This window comes from Mytilus californianus, unplaced genomic scaffold, assembly GCF_021869535.1.
Source record: "Mytilus californianus isolate M0D057914Y unplaced genomic scaffold, xbMytCali1.0.p SCAF_13, whole genome shotgun sequence".
Classification (NCBI taxonomy): domain Eukaryota; kingdom Metazoa; phylum Mollusca; class Bivalvia; order Mytilida; family Mytilidae; genus Mytilus; species Mytilus californianus.
Window position 1 is genome coordinate 25833105 of NW_026262615.1, and position 22491 is coordinate 25855595.

Here is a 22491-nt window from a genome sequence, read left to right on the forward strand (position 1 = left end):
AAATGTCACGAATAACTAAAGGGATGGTCCCGATCTTCTTTTGACATGTATTTCTAATGTGTAAAAAAATGTGTTGGGAAATGCCCACAAGTCAATCTACTTAAAATAAGATACCTGGGTCGGAGCTTATATTCACAACTTCGTAACAATTTTAATTTCCGCGCGAAACTGGTACTTATGACTTCGAAGTCATTTGATTAAGAACCAGTTTGTTGACAGTCGAAAAAGATGAGTGAAGCCGACAGTCTCCTGCCAAGAGTTACAGTTCGGACATCACACCGATGTAGCTCTGCAGGAATTGACAGCCTCTCAGAAAGTGAACGTAAATTCATTGAACAGTCCAGGTAAAATATAAAGTATTTTTATTTCACGTTTCTGAACGATGAACAACGTCAACAAGCTAACATGGTCATGTTTCAAGTGACTGTAAGTTGTAACCACCGCTCGCCTGGGTCTTTAATGTTTAAAGTGGTAAAATGTATACATGTAAAATATGTTTGTTAATGCAATAAATATATTGAACCCATAATTTAAAAAAATCTGAAATTTAATCATATGACCTGATGTCCCATGTCGTGGTGACACATAATTTAATTGTGTCACTTAATATTATACTGTTATATGACTGACAACGTCTCAAGGATTTTGTTGTTCACTATTTATTCAAATATCTTTGATCATAAGCTATTCTAAATTGTTCATTACTCGCTAGTTTTCCCTCATAATATTGCTTGTGAAAATGGCTACAGAGTTGAATAAATTTTAAAAGAGAATAATACCAATTATTTTTTTATTAACTGGTGATATCAACATAGGAAAGAATATAATCTGGTCAAATACAAAGTACTAAAGCTTTCCAAAAATACAAAATGCTGTTTACCATCTTCAGACAAATATTTTTGCTTTATTTGCAAAAATTCTGCTTTGTTAGATCTGATTTAGATTGTAAGCTAACGTCACAATACCCAAATTGCACTGAGTACCCAAATTGCACCTATTGAGCAAAAATATCAGCGGAAATCTTATAAGTTTTCTTTGGGACTAAACAATTTGTATGTTTATGATTTGACATTATACACGTCTTTCAACATGTTCAACATAGGTAAATATATTTAAATTTACACCAAACTTTCACAGTATATATCAACAGATGAAGCATTCACTGAAAAAAGTAAAATCTACCGAAAGGTCGCCATGGGACGTCCACAAAAAGTCATTTTTTAAAAATGAGCCAAAAAAATGTTACAAGCATCCATTTCTTAAAAAATGAATACTAAGCATGGACTAATGTCAAATTGTTCTAAATATTTGAAGAAATAAAACAAAACATCTGTTATTCAATTTTTAAGGATGTGAATTTAAGCAGGGATGCAATTTGGGTACTCCTCATTACAGAATCATCATCATGGATCGTTTGGAGGTCGGTTCAAACCCATTTTTCTATGATTCAATATGGATTCAGAATTAAATTGGTGTAACTATGTAGAAAAAATGGATACATCTACAAAATAAACACAGAATGGAAACTTTTGTCTGGATCATATATAAACGTAGATGAAAAAAACTGCCAAAATAGGTGCAATTTGGGTACCGTCACGTTACATGTATTAATTTTTCTGTTTAATAATTGAACAAATAGTGGGAAGAAACATGTGTGGGGACATGAGTCATATGGTATGATCACTTAATCATGGCATCCCCAATTTTGGAAAACTAATTGTTTTATACTACTGTGCATATGATGATGTGTCAACTTTGAAGTGAGAAGGTTTTTTGTTTCTTTGAAAAATTCTAGAATTATGCCCCTGAACTTGAATTGACTGATTGATTGATTGATGAGTGTTTAACACTGCTTCAGCACTCCTAAACTTTGAAAATGGGATACTATTTAGTATACACTTTTTAGATGCAACTCATCCTACATCATTGTACATGATTTGTAACTTATAGTTTTTTTTGAGAAACTGAACTTCTCATTGGCTTGCAGCAGTAACAATTACACTGAGACATTCTCCCAAAACATGACTCAAACAAACAAATTACATTTCACAAATTAAGAAATGTAGAATTTCATGGAACAAAGAAGAAAATACGTCAACAAATTAAGAAATTGCATTTACACATTAAGAAATTCATGTAACGGATGGAAAAAATACAGGTTACAAATTAATAAATTACATTGTAAAAATTAAGAAATTGCATGTTACAAATTAAGAAATTGCATTTTACAAATTAAGAAATGTATAATTTTGGTGGATATTCCCTTCCATACAATTCATCATGAAAATGAATAGCTGGGAAGTCGGCTAGAAAGAACTAAAAGTGAAATAAAGTATCCACAAAAGTATTAAAGTTAGTTTACAGTAATTGTCTTGTATTAACATATTGTCTACATATATAAATAAAGGAATGAACAGGAACTTCAAGTACAACTGAGGTAATATATTGAATATCCCTTTGTATTCCTAGCCTGAGCAATTAAGATACCCCAGCACCGTAGCATGATTTTACAATCAGACTTGTCTTTAATCCTAAAATATAATAATTGAATTTGAAAAACATGTACATTACTTGCCTGGTGGTTCGTATAGATTCTACCACTGCATAGAGCATCATGAGCATTGTAGAGTGTAATACCATATTTTTACAGTTGTATACAGTTAATTTTTTAACTTAAAACATTATGCTTGTTGAGTGTTTTAAATAAAGAATTTGAAAACAGTTGAAAGTGGATAATTATTGTATTGCATGGGAACAATGGTGAATTTTGTTTTTCTTTTGATTTTTTAGACGATATTATAGTAGACCAACTGTATCTTTCATTTCTAATTGTCTGCAAAAATTTGTTTCTTTTCATGTTTTTATGTGACATCATTAGGTTACGTTTGCCTATTTGATGACATCACAATCATGACAATAGTAAATTTAGAGGAAATCAAGAAAATTTGGCATGATATGATTAAAGAATTTTGAACAATACAAAACTCAGATCAAACAAGCCACACATTGATTATAGAAACATAAATAACTGATCAAGGACAGTATAAACCCTCTGATTATAGAAACATAAATAACTGATCAAGGACAGTATAAACCCTCTGATTATAGAAACATAAATAACTGACCAAGTAAAGTATAAACCCTCTGATTATAGAAACATAAATAACTCATCTAGGACAGTATAAACCCTCTGATTATAGAAACATAAGTAACTGACCAAGGAAAGTATAAACCCTCTGATTATACAAACATAAATAACTGATCAAGGACAGTATAAACCCTCTGATTATAGAAACATAAGTAACTGACCAAGGAAAGTATAAACCCTCTGATTATACAAACATAAATAACTGATCAAGGACAGTATAAACCCTCTGATTATAGAAACATAAATAACTGACCAAGGAAAGTATAACCCCTCTGATTATAGAAACATAAATAACTGATCAAGGAAAGTATAAACCCTCTGATTATAGAAACATAAATAACTGATCAAGGACAGTATAAACCCTCTGATTATAGAAACATAAATAACTGACCAAGGAAAGTATAAACCCTCTGATTATAGAAACATAAATAACTGACCAAGGACAGTATAAACCCTCTGATTATAGAAACATAAATAACTGATCAAGGAAAGTATAAACCCTCTGATTATAGAAACATAAGTAACTGATCTAGGACAGTATAAACCCTCTGATTATAGAAACATAAATAACTGACCAAGGAAAGTATTAACCCTCTGATTATAGAAACATAAATAACTGATCAAGGAAAGTATTAACCCTCTGATTATAGAAACATGAATAACTGATCAAGGAAAGTATAAAACCACTGATTATAGAAACATAAATAACTGACCAAGGACAGTATAAACCCTCTGATTATAGAAACATGAATAACTGATCAAGGAAAGTATAAACCCTCTGATTATAGAAACATAAATAACTGATCAAGGAAAGTATAAACCCTCCGATTATAGAAACATAAATAACTGATCAAGGAAAGTATAACCTCTCTAATTATAGAAACATAAATAACTGATCAAGGACAGTATAAACCATCCGATTATAGAAACATAAATAACTGATCAAGGACAGTATAAACCTTCTGATTATAGAAACATAAATAACTCATCTAGGACAGTATAAACCCTCTGATTATAGAAACATAAATAACTGATCAAGGACAGTATAAACCCTCTGATTATAGAAACATAAATAACTGATCTAGGACAGTATAAACCCTCTGATTATAGAGACATAAATAACTGATCTAGGACAGTATAAACCCTCTGATTATAGAAACATATATAACTGACCAAGGACAGTATAAACCCTCTGATTATAGAAACATAAATAACTGATCAAGGACAGTATAAACCCTCTGATTATAGAAACATAAATAACTGACCAAGGACAGTATAAACCTTCTGATTATAGAAACATAAATAACTGATCAAGGAAAGTATAAACCCTCTGATTATAGAAACATAAATAACTGATCAAGGACAGTATTAACCCTCTGATTATAGAAATATAAATAACTGATCAAGGAAAGTATAAACCCTCTGATTGTAGAAACATAAGTAACTGACCAAGGACAGTATAAACCTTCTGATTATAGAAACATAAATAACTGATCAAGGACAGTATAAACCCTCTGATTATAGAAACATAAGTAACTGACCAAGGACAGTATAAACCTTCTGATTATAGAAACATAAATAACTGATCAAGGACAGTATTAACCCTCTGATTATAGAAACATGAATAACTGACCAAGGACAGTATAAACCCTCTGATTATAGAAACATGAATAACTGATCAAGGAAAGTATAAACCCTCTGATTATAGAAACATAAATAACTGACCAAGGACAGTATAAACCCTCTGATTATAGAAACATGAATAACTGGTCAAGGAAAGTATAACCCCTCTGATTATAGAAACATAAATAACTGATCAAGGACAGTATAAACCCTCTGATTATAGAAACATAAATAACTGACCAAGGAAAGTATAACCCTTCTGATTATAGAAACATAAATAACTGATCAAGGACAGTATAAACCCTCTGATTATAGAAACATTAATAACTGATCAAGGACAGTATAAACCCTCTGATTATAGAAACATGAATAACTGATCAAGGACAGTATAAACCCTCTGATTATAGAAACATAAATAACTGATCAAGGAAAGTATAAACCCTCTGATTATAGAAACATGAATAACTGATCAAGGAAAGTATAAACCCTCTGATTATAGAAACATAAATAACTGATCAAGGAAAGTATAAACCCTCTGATTATAGAAACATAAATAACTGACCAAGGACAGTATAAACCCTCTGATTATAGAAACATAAATAACTGATCAAGGAAAGTATAAACCCTCTGATTATAGAAACATAAATAACTGATCAAGGACAGTATAAACCCTCTGATTATAGAAACACGAGTAACTGACCAAGGACAGTATAAACCCTCTGATTATAGAAACATAAATAACTGATCAAGGACAGTATAAACCCTCTGATTATAGAAACATAAGTAACTGACCAAGGAAAGTATAAACCCTCTGATTATAGAAACATAAATAACTGATCAAGGACAGTATAAACCCTCTGATTATAGAAACATAAGTAACTGATCAAGGACAGTATAAACCCTCTGATTATAGAAACATAAATAACTGATCAAGGACAGTATAAACCCTCTGATTATAGAAACATAAATAACTGATCAAGGACAGTATAAACCCTCTGATTATAGAAACATGAATAACTGATCAAGGAAAGTATAAACCCTCTGATTATAGAAACATAAATAACTGATCAAGGACAGTATAAACCCTCTGATTATAGAAACATAAATAACTGATCAAGGACAGTATAAACCTCTGATTATAGAAACATAAATAACTGATCAAGGACAGTATAAACCCTCTGATTATAGAAACATAAATAACTGATCAAGGACAGTATAAACCCTCTGATTATAGAAACATAAATAACTGATCAAGGAAAGTATAAACCCTCTGATTATAGAAACAGAAATAAATGATCAAGGAAAGTATAAACCTTCTGATTATAGAAACATAAATAACTGATCTAGGACAGTATAAACCCTCTGATTATAGAAACATAAATAACTGATCAAGGAAAGTATAAACCCTCTGATTATAGAAACATAAATAACTGATCAAGGACAGTATAAACCATCTGATTATAGAAACATAAATAACTGATGAAGGACAGTATAGACCTTCTTATTATAGAAACATAAATTTTATAACTGATCAAGGACAGTATAAACCCTCTGATTATAGAAACATAAATAACTGATCTAGGACAGTATAAACCCTCTGATTATAGAAACATAAATAACTGATCAAGGACAGTATAAACCCTCTGATTATAGAAACATAAATAACTGATCAAGGACAGTATAAACCCTCTGATTATAGAAACATAAATAACTGATCAAGGACAGTATAAACCCTCTGATTATAGAAACATAAATAACTGATCAAGGACAGTATAAACCCTCTGATTATAGAAACATAAATAACTGATCAAGGACAGTATAAACCCTCTGATTATAGAAACATAAATAACTGATCAAGGAAAGTATAAACCCTCTGATTATAGAAACATAAATAACTGATCAAGGACAGTATTAACCTTCTGATTATAGAAATATAAATAACTGACCAAGGACAGTATAAACCCTCTGATTATAGAAACATAAATAACTGATCAAGGACAGTATTAACCCTCTGATTATAGAAACATAAATAACTGATCAAGGACAGTATTAACCCTCTGATTATAGAAACATGAATAACTGATCAAGGACAGTATAAATTTCTGATTATAGAAACATGAATAACTGATCAAGGACAGTATAAACCCTCTGATTATAGAAACATAAATAACTGACCAAGGACAGTATAAACCTTCTGATTATAGAAACATAAATAACTGATCAAGGACAGTATAAACCCTCTGATTATAGAAACATGAATAACTGATCAAGGACAGTATAAATCCTCTGATTATAGAAACATTAATAACTGATCAAGGAAAGTATAGACTCTCTGATTATTGAAACATAAATAACTGATCAAGGACAGTATAAACCCTCTGATTATAGAAACATAAATAACTGATCAAGGACAGTATAAACCCTCTGATTATAGAAACATAAATAACTGATCAAGGACAGTATAAACCCTCGGATTATAGAAACATAAATAACTGATCAAGGACAGTATAAATCCTCTGATTATAGAAACATTAATAACTGATCAAGGAAAGTATCAACCCTCTGATTATTGAAACATAAATAACTGATCAAGGAAAGTATAAACCCTCTGATTATTGAAACATAGATAACTGATCAAGGACAGTATAAACCCTCTGATTATAGAAACATAAATAACTGATCAAGGACAGTATAAACCTTCTTATTATAGAAACATAAATGACTGACCAAGGACAGTATACATGGTATAAACCCTCTGATTATAGAAACATAAATAACTGACCAAGGACAGTATAAACCTTCTGATTATAGAAACATAAATAACTGATCAAGGAAAGTATAAACCCTCTGATTATAGAAACATAAATAACTGATCAAGGACAGTATTAACCCTCTGATTATAGAAATATAAATAACTGATCAAGGAAAGTATAAACCCTCTGATTATAGAAACATAAGTAACTGACCAAGGACAGTATAAACCTTCTGATTATAGAAACATAAATAACTGATCAAGGACAGTATAAACCCTCTGATTATAGAAACATAAATAACTCATCTAGGACAGTATAAACCCTCTGATTAGAGAAACATAAATAACTGATCAAGGACAGTATAAACCCTCTGATTATAGAAACATAAATAACTGATCTAGGACAGTATAAACCCTCTGATTATAGAGACACAAATAACTGATCTAGGACAGTATAAACCCTCTGATTATAGAAACATATATAACTGACCAAGGACAGTATAAACCCTCTGATTATAGAAACATAAATAACTGATCAAGGACAGTATAAACCCTCTGATTATAGAAACATAAATAACTGACCAAGGACAGTATAAACCTTCTGATTATAGAAACATAAATAACTGATCAAGAAAAGTATAAACCCTCTGATTATAGAAACATAAATAACTGATCAAGGACAGTATTAACCCTCTGATTATAGAAATATAAATAACTGATCAAGGAAAGTATAAACCCTCTGATTATAGAAACATAAGTAACTGACCAAGGACAGTATAAACCTTCTGATTATAGAAACATAAATAACTGATCAAGGACAGTATAAACCCTCTGATTATAGAAACATAAGTAACTGACCAAGGACAGTATAAACCTTCTGATTATAGAAACATAAATAACTGATCAAGGACAGTATTAACCCTCTGATTATAGAAACATAAATAACTGACCAAGGACAGTATAAACCCTCTGATTATAGAAACATGAATAACTGGTCAAGGAAAGTATAACCCCTCTGATTATAGAAACATAAATAACTGATCAAGGACAGTATAAACCCTCTGATTATAGAAACATAAATAACTGACCAAGGAAAGTATAACCCTTCTGATTATAGAAACATAAATAACTGATCAAGGACAGTATAAACCCTCTGATTATAGAAACATTAATAACTGATCAAGGACAGTATAAACCCTCTGATTATAGAAACATGAATAACTGATCAAGGACAGTATAAACCCTCTGATTATAGAAACATAAATAACTGATCAAGGAAAGTATAAACCCTCTGATTATAGAAACATGAATAACTGATCAAGGAAAGTATAAACCCTCTGATTATAGAAACATAAATAACTGATCAAGGAAAGTATAAACCCTCTGATTATAGAAACATAAATAACTGACCAAGGACAGTATAAACCCTCTGATTATAGAAACATAAATAACTGATCAAGGAAAGTATAAACCCTCTGATTATAGAAACATAAATAACTGATCAAGGACAGTATAAACCCTCTGATTATAGAAACACGAGTAACTGACCAAGGACAGTATAAACCCTCTGATTATAGAAACATAAATAACTGATCAAGGACAGTATAAACCCTCTGATTATAGAAACATAAGTAACTGACCAAGGAAAGTATAAACCCTCTGATTATAGAAACATAAATAACTGATCAAGGACAGTATAAACCCTCTGATTATAGAAACATAAGTAACTGATCAAGGACAGTATAAACCCTCTGATTATAGAAACATAAATAACTGATCAAGGACAGTATAAACCCTCTGATTATAGAAACATAAATAACTGATCAAGGACAGTATAAACCCTCTGATTATAGAAACATGAATAACTGATCAAGGAAAGTATAAACCCTCTGATTATAGAAACATAAATAACTGATCAAGGACAGTATAAACCCTCTGATTATAGAAACATAAATAACTGATCAAGGACAGTATAAACCTCTGATTATAGAAACATAAATAACTGATCAAGGACAGTATAAACCCTCTGATTATAGAAACATAAATAACTGATCAAGGACAGTATAAACCCTCTGATTATAGAAACATAAATAACTGATCAAGGAAAGTATAAACCCTCTGATTATAGAAACAGAAATAAATGATCAAGGAAAGTATAAACCTTCTGATTATAGAAACATAAATAACTGATCTAGGACAGTATAAACCCTCTGATTATAGAAACATAAATAACTGATCAAGGAAAGTATAAACCCTCTGATTATAGAAACATAAATAACTGATCAAGGACAGTATAAACCATCTGATTATAGAAACATAAATAACTGATGAAGGACAGTATAGACCTTCTTATTATAGAAACATAAATTTTATAACTGATCAAGGACAGTATAAACCCTCTGATTATAGAAACATAAATAACTGATCTAGGACAGTATAAACCCTCTGATTATAGAAACATAAATAACTGATCAAGGACAGTATAAACCCTCTGATTATAGAAACATAAATAACTGATCAAGGACAGTATAAACCCTCTGATTATAGAAACATAAATAACTGATCAAGGACAGTATAAACCCTCTGATTATAGAAACATAAATAACTGATCAAGGACAGTATAAACCCTCTGATTATAGAAACATAAATAACTGATCAAGGACAGTATAAACCCTCTGATTATAGAAACATAAATAACTGATCAAGGAAAGTATAAACCCTCTGATTATAGAAACATAAATAACTGATCAAGGACAGTATTAACCTTCTGATTATAGAAATATAAATAACTGACCAAGGACAGTATAAACCCTCTGATTATAGAAACATAAATAACTGATCAAGGACAGTATTAACCCTCTGATTATAGAAACATAAATAACTGATCAAGGACAGTATTAACCCTCTGATTATAGAAACATGAATAACTGATCAAGGACAGTATAAATTTCTGATTATAGAAACATGAATAACTGATCAAGGACAGTATAAACCCTCTGATTATAGAAACATAAATAACTGACCAAGGACAGTATAAACCTTCTGATTATAGAAACATAAATAACTGATCAAGGACAGTATAAACCCTCTGATTATAGAAACATGAATAACTGATCAAGGACAGTATAAATCCTCTGATTATAGAAACATTAATAACTGATCAAGGAAAGTATAGACTCTCTGATTATTGAAACATAAATAACTGATCAAGGACAGTATAAACCCTCTGATTATAGAAACATAAATAACTGATCAAGGACAGTATAAACCCTCTGATTATAGAAACATAAATAACTGATCAAGGACAGTATAAACCCTCGGATTATAGAAACATAAATAACTGATCAAGGACAGTATAAATCCTCTGATTATAGAAACATTAATAACTGATCAAGGAAAGTATCAACCCTCTGATTATTGAAACATAAATAACTGATCAAGGAAAGTATAAACCCTCTGATTATTGAAACATAGATAACTGATCAAGGACAGTATAAACCCTCTGATTATAGAAACATAAATAACTGATCAAGGACAGTATAAACCTTCTTATTATAGAAACATAAATGACTGACCAAGGACAGTATACATGGTATAAACCCTCTGATTATAGAAACATAAATAACTGACCAAGGACAGTATAAACCTTCTGATTATAGAAACATAAATAACTGATCAAGGAAAGTATAAACCCTCTGATTATAGAAACATAAATAACTGATCAAGGACAGTATTAACCCTCTGATTATAGAAATATAAATAACTGATCAAGGAAAGTATAAACCCTCTGATTATAGAAACATAAGTAACTGACCAAGGACAGTATAAACCTTCTGATTATAGAAACATAAATAACTGATCAAGGACAGTATAAACCCTCTGATTATAGAAACATAAGTAACTGATCAAGGACAGTATTAACCCTCTGATTATAGAAACATGAATAACTGACCAAGGACAGTATAAACCCTCTGATTATGGAAACATGAATAACTGATCAAGGAAAGTATAAACCCTCTGATTATAGAAACATAAATAACTGACCAAGGACAGTATAAACCCTCTGATTATAGAAACATGAATAACTGATCAAGGAAAGTATAACCCCTCTGATTATAGAAACATAAATAACTGACCAAGGACAGTATAAACCCTCTGATTATAGAAACATAAATAACTGACCAAGGAAAGTATAACCCCTCTGATTATAGAAACATAAATAACTGATCAAGGACAGTATAAACCCTCTGATTATAGAAACATTAATAACTGATCAAGGACAGTATAAACCCTCTGATTATAGAAACATGAATAACTGATCAAGGACAGTATAAACCCTCTGATTATAGAAACATAAATAACTGATCAAGGAAAGTATAAACCCTCTGATTATAGAAACATAAATAACTGATCAAGGACAGTATAAACCCTCTGATTATAGAAACATAAATAACTGACCAAGGACAGTATAAACCCTCTGATTATAGAAACATAAATAACTGATCAAGGAAAGTATAAACCCTCTGATTATAGAAACATAAATAACTGATCAAGGACAGTATAAACCCTCTGATTATAGAAACACGAGTAACTGACCTAGGACAGTATAAACCCTCTGATTATAGAAACATAAATAACTGATCAAGGACAGTATAAACCCTCTGATTATAGAAACATAAGTAACTGACCAAGGAAAGTATAAACCCTCTGATTATAGAAACATAAATAACTGATCAAGGACAGTATAAACCTTCTGATTATAGAAACATAAATAACTGATCAAGGAAAGTATAAACCCTCTGATTATAGAAACATGAATAACTGATCAAGGACAGTATAAACCCTCTGATTATAGAAACATAAGTAACTGATCAAGGACAGTATAAACCCTCTGATTATAGAAACATAAATAACTGATCAAGGACAGTATAAACCCTCTGATTATAGAAACATAAATAACTGATCAAGGACAGTATAAACCCTCTGATTATAGAAACATGAATAACTGATCAAGGAAAGTATAAACCCTCTGATTATAGAAACATAAATAACTGATCAAGGACAGTATAAACCCTCTGATTATAGAAACATAAATAACTGATCAAGGACAGTATAAACCTCTGATTATAGAAACATAAAAAACTGATCAAGGACAGTATAAACCCTCTGATTATAGAAACATAAATAACTGATCAAGGACAGTATAAACCCTCTGATTATAGAAACATAAATAACTGATCAAGGAAAGTATAAACCCTCTGATTATAGAAACAGAAATAAATGATCAAGGAAAGTATAAACCTTCTGATTATAGAAACATAAATAACTGATCTAGGACAGTATAAACCCTCTGATTATAGAAACATAAATAACTGATCAAGGAAAGTATAAACCCTCTGATTATAGAAACATAAATAACTGATCAAGGACAGTATAAACCATCTGATTATAGAAACATAAATAACTGATGAAGGACAGTATAGACCTTCTTATTATAGAAACATAAATTTTATAACTGATCAAGGACAGTATAAACCCTCTGATTATAGAAACATAAATAACTGATCTAGGACAGTATAAACCCTCTGATTATAGAAACATAAATAACTGATCAAGGACAGTATAAACCCTCTGATTATAGAAACATAAATAACTGATCAAGGACAGTATAAACCCTCTGATTATAGAAACATAAATAACTGATCAAGGACAGTATAAACCCTCTGATTATAGAAACATAAATAACTGATCAAGGACAGTATAAACCCTCTGATTATAGAAACATAAATAACTGATCAAGGACAGTATAAACCCTCTGATTATAGAAACATAAATAACTGATCAAGGAAAGTATAAACCCTCTGATTATAGAAACATAAATAACTGATCAAGGACAGTATTAACCTTCTGATTATAGAAATATAAATAACTGACCAAGGACAGTATAAACCCTCTGATTATAGAAACATAAATAACTGATCAAGGACAGTATTAACCCTCTGATTATAGAAACATAAATAACTGATCAAGGACAGTATTAACCCTCTGATTATAGAAACATGAATAACTGATCAAGGACAGTATAAATTTCTGATTATAGAAACATGAATAACTGATCAAGGACAGTATAAACCCTCTGATTATAGAAACATAAATAACTGACCAAGGACAGTATAAACCTTCTGATTATAGAAACATAAATAACTGATCAAGGACAGTATAAAAACCCTCTGATTATAGAAACATGAATAACTGATCAAGGACAGTATAAATCCTCTGATTATAGAAACATTAATAACTGATCAAGGAAAGTATAGACCCTCTGATTATTGAAACATAAATAACTGATCAAGGACAGTATAAACCCTCTGATTATAGAAACATAAATAACTGATCAAGGACAGTATAAACCCTCTGATTATAGAAACATAAATAACTGATCAAGGACAGTATAAACCCTCTGATTATAGAAACATGAATAACTGATCAAGGACAGTATAAATCCTCTGATTATAGAAACATTAATAACTGATCAAGGAAAGTATCAACCCTCTGATTATTGAAACATAAATAACTGATCAAGGAAAGTATAAACCCTCTGATTATTGAAACATAGATAACTGATCAAGGACAGTATAAACCCTCTGATTATAGAAACATAAATAACTGATCAAGGACAGTATAAACCTTCTTATTATAGAAACATAAATGACTGACCAAGGACAGTATACATGGTATAAACCCTCTGATTATAGAAACATAAATAACTGACCAAGGACAGTATAAACCTTCTGATTATAGAAACATAAATAACTGATCAAGGAAAGTATAAACCCTCTGATTATAGAAACATAAATAACTGATCAAGGACAGTATTAACCCTCTGATTATAGAAATATAAATAACTGATCAAGGAAAGTATAAACCCTCTGATTATAGAAACATAAGTAACTGACCAAGGACAGTATAAACCTTCTGATTATAGAAACATAAATAACTGATCAAGGACAGTATTAACCCTCTGATTATAGAAACATAAGTAACTGATCAAGGACAGTATTAACCTTCTGATTATAGAAACATGAATCACTGACCAAGGACAGTATAAACCCTCTGATTATGGAAACATGAATAACTGATCAAGGAAAGTATAAACCCTCTGATTATAGAAACATGAATAACTGATCAAGGAAAGTATAACCCCTCTGATTATAGAAACATAAATAACTGACCAAGGACAGTATAAACCCTCTGATTATAGAAACATAAATAACTGACCAAGGAAAGTATAACCCCTCTGATTATAGAAACATAAATAACTGATCAAGGACAGTATAAACCCTCTGATTATAGAAACATTAATAACTGATCAAGGACAGTATAAACCCTCTGATTATAGAAACATGAATAACTGATCAAGGACAGTATAAACCCTCTGATTATAGAAACATAAATAACTGATCAAGGAAAGTATAAACCCTCTGATTATAGAAACATGAATAACTGATCAAGGAAAGTATAAACCCTCTGATTATAGAAACATAAATAACTGATCAAGGAAAGTATAAACCCTCTGATTATAGAAACATAAATAACTGATCAAGGACAGTATAAACCCTCTGATTATAGAAACATAAATAACTGATCAAGGAAAGTATAAACCCTCTGATTATAGAAACATGAATAACTGATCAAGGAAAGTATAAACCCTCTGATTATAGAAACATAAATAACTGACCAAGGAAAGTATTAACCCTCTGATTATAGAAACATAAATAACTGATCAAGGAAAGTATTAACCCTCTGATTATAGAAACATAAGTAACTGATCAAGGAAAGTATAAACCCTCTGATTATAGAAACATAAATAACTGATCAAGGACAGTATAAACCCTCTGATTATAGAAACATAAGTAACTGATCAAGGACAGTATAAACCCTCTGATTATAGAAACATAAATAACTGATCAAGGAAAGTATAAACCCTCTGATTATAGAAACATAAATAACTGATCAAGGACAGTATAAACCCTCTGATTATAGAAACATAAGTAACAGACCAAGGAAAGTATAAACCCTCTGATTATAGAAACATAAATAACAGATCAAGGACAGTATAAACCTTCTGATTATAGAAACATAAATAACTGATCAAGGACAGTATAAACCCTCTGATTATAGAAACATGAATAACTGATCAAGGACAGTATAAATCCTCTGATTATAGAAACATTAATAACTGATCAAGGAAAGTATCAACCCTCTGATTATTGAAACATAAATAACTGATCAAGGAAAGTATAAACCCTCTGATTATTGAAACATAGATAACTGATCAAGGACAGTATAAACCCTCTGATTATAGAAACATAAATAACTGATCAAGGACAGTATAAACCTTCTTATTATAGAAACATAAATGACTGACCAAGGACAGTATACATGGTATAAACCCTCTGATTATAGAAACATAAATAACTGACCAAGGACAGTATAAACCTTCTGATTATAGAAACATAAATAACTGATCAAGGAAAGTATAAACCCTCTGATTATAGAAACATAAATAACTGATCAAGGACAGTATTAACCCTCTGATTATAGAAATATAAATAACTGATCAAGGAAAGTATAAACCCTCTGATTATAGAAACATTAGTAACTGACCAAGGACAGTATAAACCTTCTGATTATAGAAACATAAATAACTGATCAAGGACAGTATTAACCCTCTGATTATAGAAACATAAGTAACTGATCATGGACAGTATTAACCCTCTGATTATAGAAACATAAGTAACTGATCAAGGACAGTATTAACCTTCTGATTATAGAAACATGAATCACTGACCAAGGACAGTATAAACCCTCTGATTATAGAAACATGAATAACTGATCAAGGAAAGTATAACCCCTCTGATTATAGAAACATAAATAGCTGACCAAGGACAGTATAAACCCTCTGATTATAGAAACATAAATAACTGACCAAGGAAAGTATAACCCCTCTGATTATAGAAACATAAATAACTGATCAAGGACAGTATAAACCCTCTGATTATAGAAACATTAATAACTGATCAAGGACAGTATAAACCCTCTGATTATAGAAACATGAATAACTGATCAAGGACAGTATAAACCCTCTGATTATAGAAACATAAATAACTGATCAAGGAAAGTATAAACCCTCTGATTATAGAAACATGAATAACTGATCAAGGAAAGTATAAACCCTCTGATTATAGAAACATAAATAACTGATCAAGGAAAGTATAAACCCTCTGATTATAGAAACATAAATAATTGATCAAGGACAGTATAAACCCTCTGATTATAGAAACATAAATAACTGATCAAGGAAAGTATAAACCCTCTGATTATAGAAACATGAATAACTGATCAAGGAAAGTATAAACCCTCTGATTATAGAAACATAAATAACTGACCAAGGAAAGTATTAACCCTCTGATTATAGAAACATAAATAACTGATCAAGGAAAGTATTAACCCTCTGATTATAGAAACATAAGTAACTGATCAAGGAAAGTATAAACCCTCTGATTATAGAAACATAAATAACTGATCAAGGACAGTATAAACCCTCTGATTATAGAAACATAAGTAACTGATCAAGGACAGTATAAACCCTCTGATTATAGAAACATAAATAACTGATCAAGGAAAGTATAAACCCTCTGATTATAGAAACATAAATAACTGATCAAGGACAGTATAAACCCTCTGATTATAGAAACATAAGTAACTGACCGAGGAAAGTATAAACCCTCTGATTATAGAAACATAAATAACAGATCAAGGACAGTATAAACCTTCTGATTATAGAAACATAAATAACTGATCAAGGAAAGTATAAACCTTCTGATTATAGAAACATAAATAACAGATCAAAGACAGTATAAACCTTCTGATTATAGAAACATGAATAACTGACCAAGGACAGTATAAACCCTCTGATTATAGAAACATAAATAACTGACCACGGAAAGTATAACCCCTCTGATTATAGAAACATAAATAACTGATCAAGGACAGTATAAACCCTCCGATTATAGAAACATAAATAACTGATCAAGGACAGTATAAACCTTCTGATTATAGAAACATAAATAACTCATCTAGGACAGTATAAACCCTCTGATTATAGAAACATAAATAACTGATCAAGGACAGTATAAACCCTCTGATTATAGAAACATAAATAACTGATCTAGGACAGTATAAACCCTCTGATTATAGAGACATAAATAACTGATCTAGGACAGTATAAACCCTCTGATTATAGAAACATATATAACTGACCAAGGACAGTATAAACCCTCTGATTATAGAAACATAAATAACTGATCAAGGACAGTATAAACCTCTGATTATAGAAACATAAATAACTGACCAAGGACAGTATAAACCTTCTGATTATAGAAACATAAATAACTGATCAAGGAAAGTATAAACCCTCTGATTATAGAAACATAAATAACTGATCAAGGACAGTATTAACCCTCTGATTATAGAAATATAAATAACTGATCAAGGAAAGTATAAACCCTCTGATTATAGAAACATAAGTAACTGACCAAGGACAGTATAAACCTTCTGATTATAGAAACATAAATAACTGATCAAGGACAGTATAAACCCTCTGATTATAGAAACATAAGTAACTGACCAAGGACAGTATAAACCTTCTGATTATAGAAACATAAATAACTGATCAAGGACAGTATTAACCCTCTGATTATAGAAACATGAATAACTGACCAAGGACAGTATAAACCCTCTGATTATAGAAACATGAATAACTGATCAAGGAAAGTATAAACCCTCTGATTATAGAAACATAAATAACTGACCAAGGACAGTATAAACCCTCTGATTATAGAAACATGAATAACTGATCTAGGACAGTATAAACCCTCTGATTATAGAAACATAAATAACTGATCAAGGACAGTATAAACCCTCTGATTATAGAAACATAAATAACTGACCAAGGAAAGTATAACCCCTCTGATTATAGAAACATAAATAACTGATCAAGGACAGTATAAACCCTCTGATTATAGAAACATTAATAACTGATCAAGGACAGTATAAACCCTCTGATTATAGAAACATGAATAACTGATCAAGGAAAGTATAAACCCTCTGATTATAGAAACATAAATAACTGATCAAGGAAAGTATAAACCCTCTGATTATAGAAACATAAATAACTGACCAAGGACAGTATAAACCCTCTGATTATAGAAACATAAATAACTGATCAAGGAAAGTATAAACCCTCTGATTATAGAAACATAAATAACTGATCAAGGACAGTATAAACCCTCTGATTATAGAAACATAAGTAACTGACCAAGGACAGTATAAACCCTCTGATTATAGAAACATAAATAACTGATCAAGGACAGTATAAACCCTCTGATTATAGAAACATAAGTAACTGACCAAGGAAAGTATAAACCCTCTGATTATAGAAACATAAATAACTGATCAAGGACAGTATAAACCCTCTGATTATAGAAACATAAGTAACTGATCAAGGACAGTATAAACCCTCTGATTATAGAAACATGAATAACTGATCAAGGAAAGTATAAACCCTCTGATTATAGAAACATAAATAACAGATCAAGGACAGTATAAACCTTCTGATTATAGAAACATAAATAACTGATCAAGGACAGTATAAACCCTCTGATTATAGAAACATAAATAACTGATCAAGGACAGTATAAACCCTCTGATTATAGAAACATGAATAACTGATCAAGGAAAGTATAAACCCTCTGATTATAGAAACATAAATAACTGATCAAGGACAGTATAAACCCTCTGATTATAGAAACATAAATAACTGATCAAGGACAGTATAAACCTCTGATTATAGAAACATAAATAACTGATCAAGGACAGTATAAACCCTCTGATTATAGAAACATAAATAACTGATCAAGGACAGTATAAACCCTCTGATTATAGAAACATAAATAACTGATCAAGGAAAGTATAAACCCTCTGATTATAGAAACAGAAATAAATGATCAAGGAAAGTATAAACCTTCTGATTATAGAAACATAAATAACTGATCTAGGACAGTATAAACCCTCTGATTATAGAAACATAAATAACTGATCAAGGAAAGTACAAACCCTCTGATTATAGAAACATAAATAACTGATCAAGGACAGTATAAACCATCTGATTATAGAAACATAAATAACTGATGAAGGACAGTATAGACCTTCTTATTATAGAAACATAAATTTTATAACTGATCAAGGACAGTATAAACCCTCTGATTATAGAAACATAAATAACTGATCTAGGACAGTATAAACCCTCTGATTATAGAAACATAAATAACTGATCAAGGACAATATAAACCCTCTGATTATAGAAACATAAATAACTGATCAAGGACAGTATAAACCCTCTGATTATAGAAACATAAATAACTGATCAAGGACAGTATAAACCCTCTGATTATAGAAACATAAATAACTGACCAAGGACAGTATAAACCTTCTGATTATAGAAACATAAATAACTGATCAAGGACAGTATAAACCCTCTGATTATAGAAACATGAATAACTGATCAAGGACAGTATAAATCCTCTGATTATAGAAACATTAATAACTGATCAAGGAAAGTATAAACCCTCTGATTATTGAAACATAAATAACTGATCAAGGACAGTATAAACCCTCTGATTATAGAAACATAAATAACTGATCAAGGACAGTATAAACCCTCTGATTATAGAAACATAAATAACTGATCAAGGACAGTATAAACCCTCTGATTATAGAAACATGAATAACTGATCAAGGACAGTATAAATCCTCTGATTATAGAAACATTAATAACTGATCAAGGAAAGTATCAACCCTCTGATTATTGAAACATAAATAACTGATCAAGGAAAGTATAAACCCTCTGATTATTGAAACATAAATAACTGATCAAGGACAGTATAAACCCACTGATTATAGAAACATAAATAACTGATCAAGGAAAGTATAAACCCTCTGATTATAGAAACATAAATAACTGATCAAGGACAGTATTAACCCTCTGATTATAGAAATATAAATAACTGATCAAGGAAAGTATAAACCTTCTTATTATAGAAACATAAATGACTGACCAAGGACAGTATACATGGTATAAACCCTCTGATTATAGAAACATAAATAACTGACCAAGGACAGTATAAACCTTCTGATTATAGAAACATAAATAACTGATCAAGGAAAGTATAAACCCTCTGATTATAGAAACATAAATAACTGATCAAGGACAGTATTAACCCTCTGATTATAGAAATATAAATAACTGATCAAGGAAAGTATAAACCCTCTGATTATAGAAACATAAATAACTGACCAAGGACAGTATAAACCTTCTGATTATAGAAACATAAATAACTGATCAAGGACAGTATAAACCCTCTGATTATAGAAACATAAGTAACTGACCAAGGACAGTATAAACCTTCTGATTATAGAAACATAAATAACTGATCAAGGACAGTATTAACCCTCTGATTATAGAAACATGAATAACTGACCAAGGACAGTATAAACCCTCTGATTATAGAAACATGAATAACTGATCAAGGAAAGTATAAAACCTCTGATTATAGAAACATAAATAACTGACCAAGGACAGTATAAACCCTCTGATTATAGAAACATGAATAACTGATCAAGGAAAGTATAACCCCTCTGATTATAGAAACATAAATAACTGATCAAGGACATTATAAACCCTCTGATTATAGAAACATAAATAACTGACCAAGGAAAGTATAACCCCTCTGATTATAGAAACATAAATAACTGATCAAGGACAGTATAAACCCTCTGATTATAGAAACATTAATAACTGATCAAGGACAGTATAAACCCTCTGATTATAGAAACATGAATAACTGATCAAGGACAGTATAAACCCTCTGATTATAGAAACATAAATAACTGATCAAGGAAAGTATAAACCCTCTGATTATAGAAACATGAATAACTGATCAAGGAAAGTATAAACCCTCTGATTATAGAAACATAAATAACTGATCAAGGAAAGTATAAACCCTCTGATTATAGAAACATAAGTAACTGATCAAGGACAGTATAAACCCTCTGATTATAGAAACATAAATAACTGATCAAGGACAGTATAAACCCTCTGATTATAGAAACATAAGTAACTGACCAAGGAAAGTATAAACCCTCTGATTATAGAAACATAAATAACAGATCAAGGACAGTATAAACCTTCTGATTATAGAAACATAAATAACTGATCAAGGAAAGTATAAACCTTCTGATTATAGAAACATAAATAACAGATCAAAGACAGTATAAACCTTCTGATTATAGAAACATGAATAACTGACCAAGGACAGTATAAACCCTCTGATTATAGAAACATAAATAACAGATCAAGGACAGTATAAACCTTCTGATTATAGAAACATAAATAACTGATCAAAGAAAGTATAAACCCTCTGATTATAGAAACATAAGTAACTGATCAAGGACAGTATAAACCCTCTGATTATAGAAACATGAATAACTGATCAAGGAAAGTATAAACCCTCTGATTATAGAAACATAAATAACAGATCAAGGACAGTATAAACCTTCTGATTATAGAAACATAAATAACTGATCAAGGACAGCATAAACCCTCTGATTATAGAAACATAAATAACTGATCAAGGACAGTATAAACCCTCTGATTATAGAAACATGAATAACTGATCAAGGAAAGTATAAACCCTCTGATTATAGAAACATAAAGAACTGATCAAGGACAGTATAAACCCTCTGATTATAGAAACATAAATAACTGATCAAGGACAGTATAAACCCTCTGATTATAGAAACATAAATAACTGATCAAGGACAGTATAAACCCTCTGATTATAGAAAC

At 30.5% G+C, this 22491-nt stretch overlaps 1 protein-coding gene across 1 annotated transcript in view; it reads left to right on the plus strand.

The window, feature by feature from the left end:
* The first annotated feature begins 201 nt into the window (after positions 1–201).
* The window catches only part of LOC127723435 (zinc transporter 2-like), a 55020-nt gene continuing 32730 nt past the window's right edge, over positions 202–22491 (plus strand). The window contains exon 1 of the mRNA XM_052230061.1: positions 202–344. Coding sequence (XP_052086021.1) covers positions 229–344 — 116 coding nt within the window. The 5' untranslated portion in view covers positions 202–228. The remainder of the gene's footprint in view (positions 345–22491) is intronic.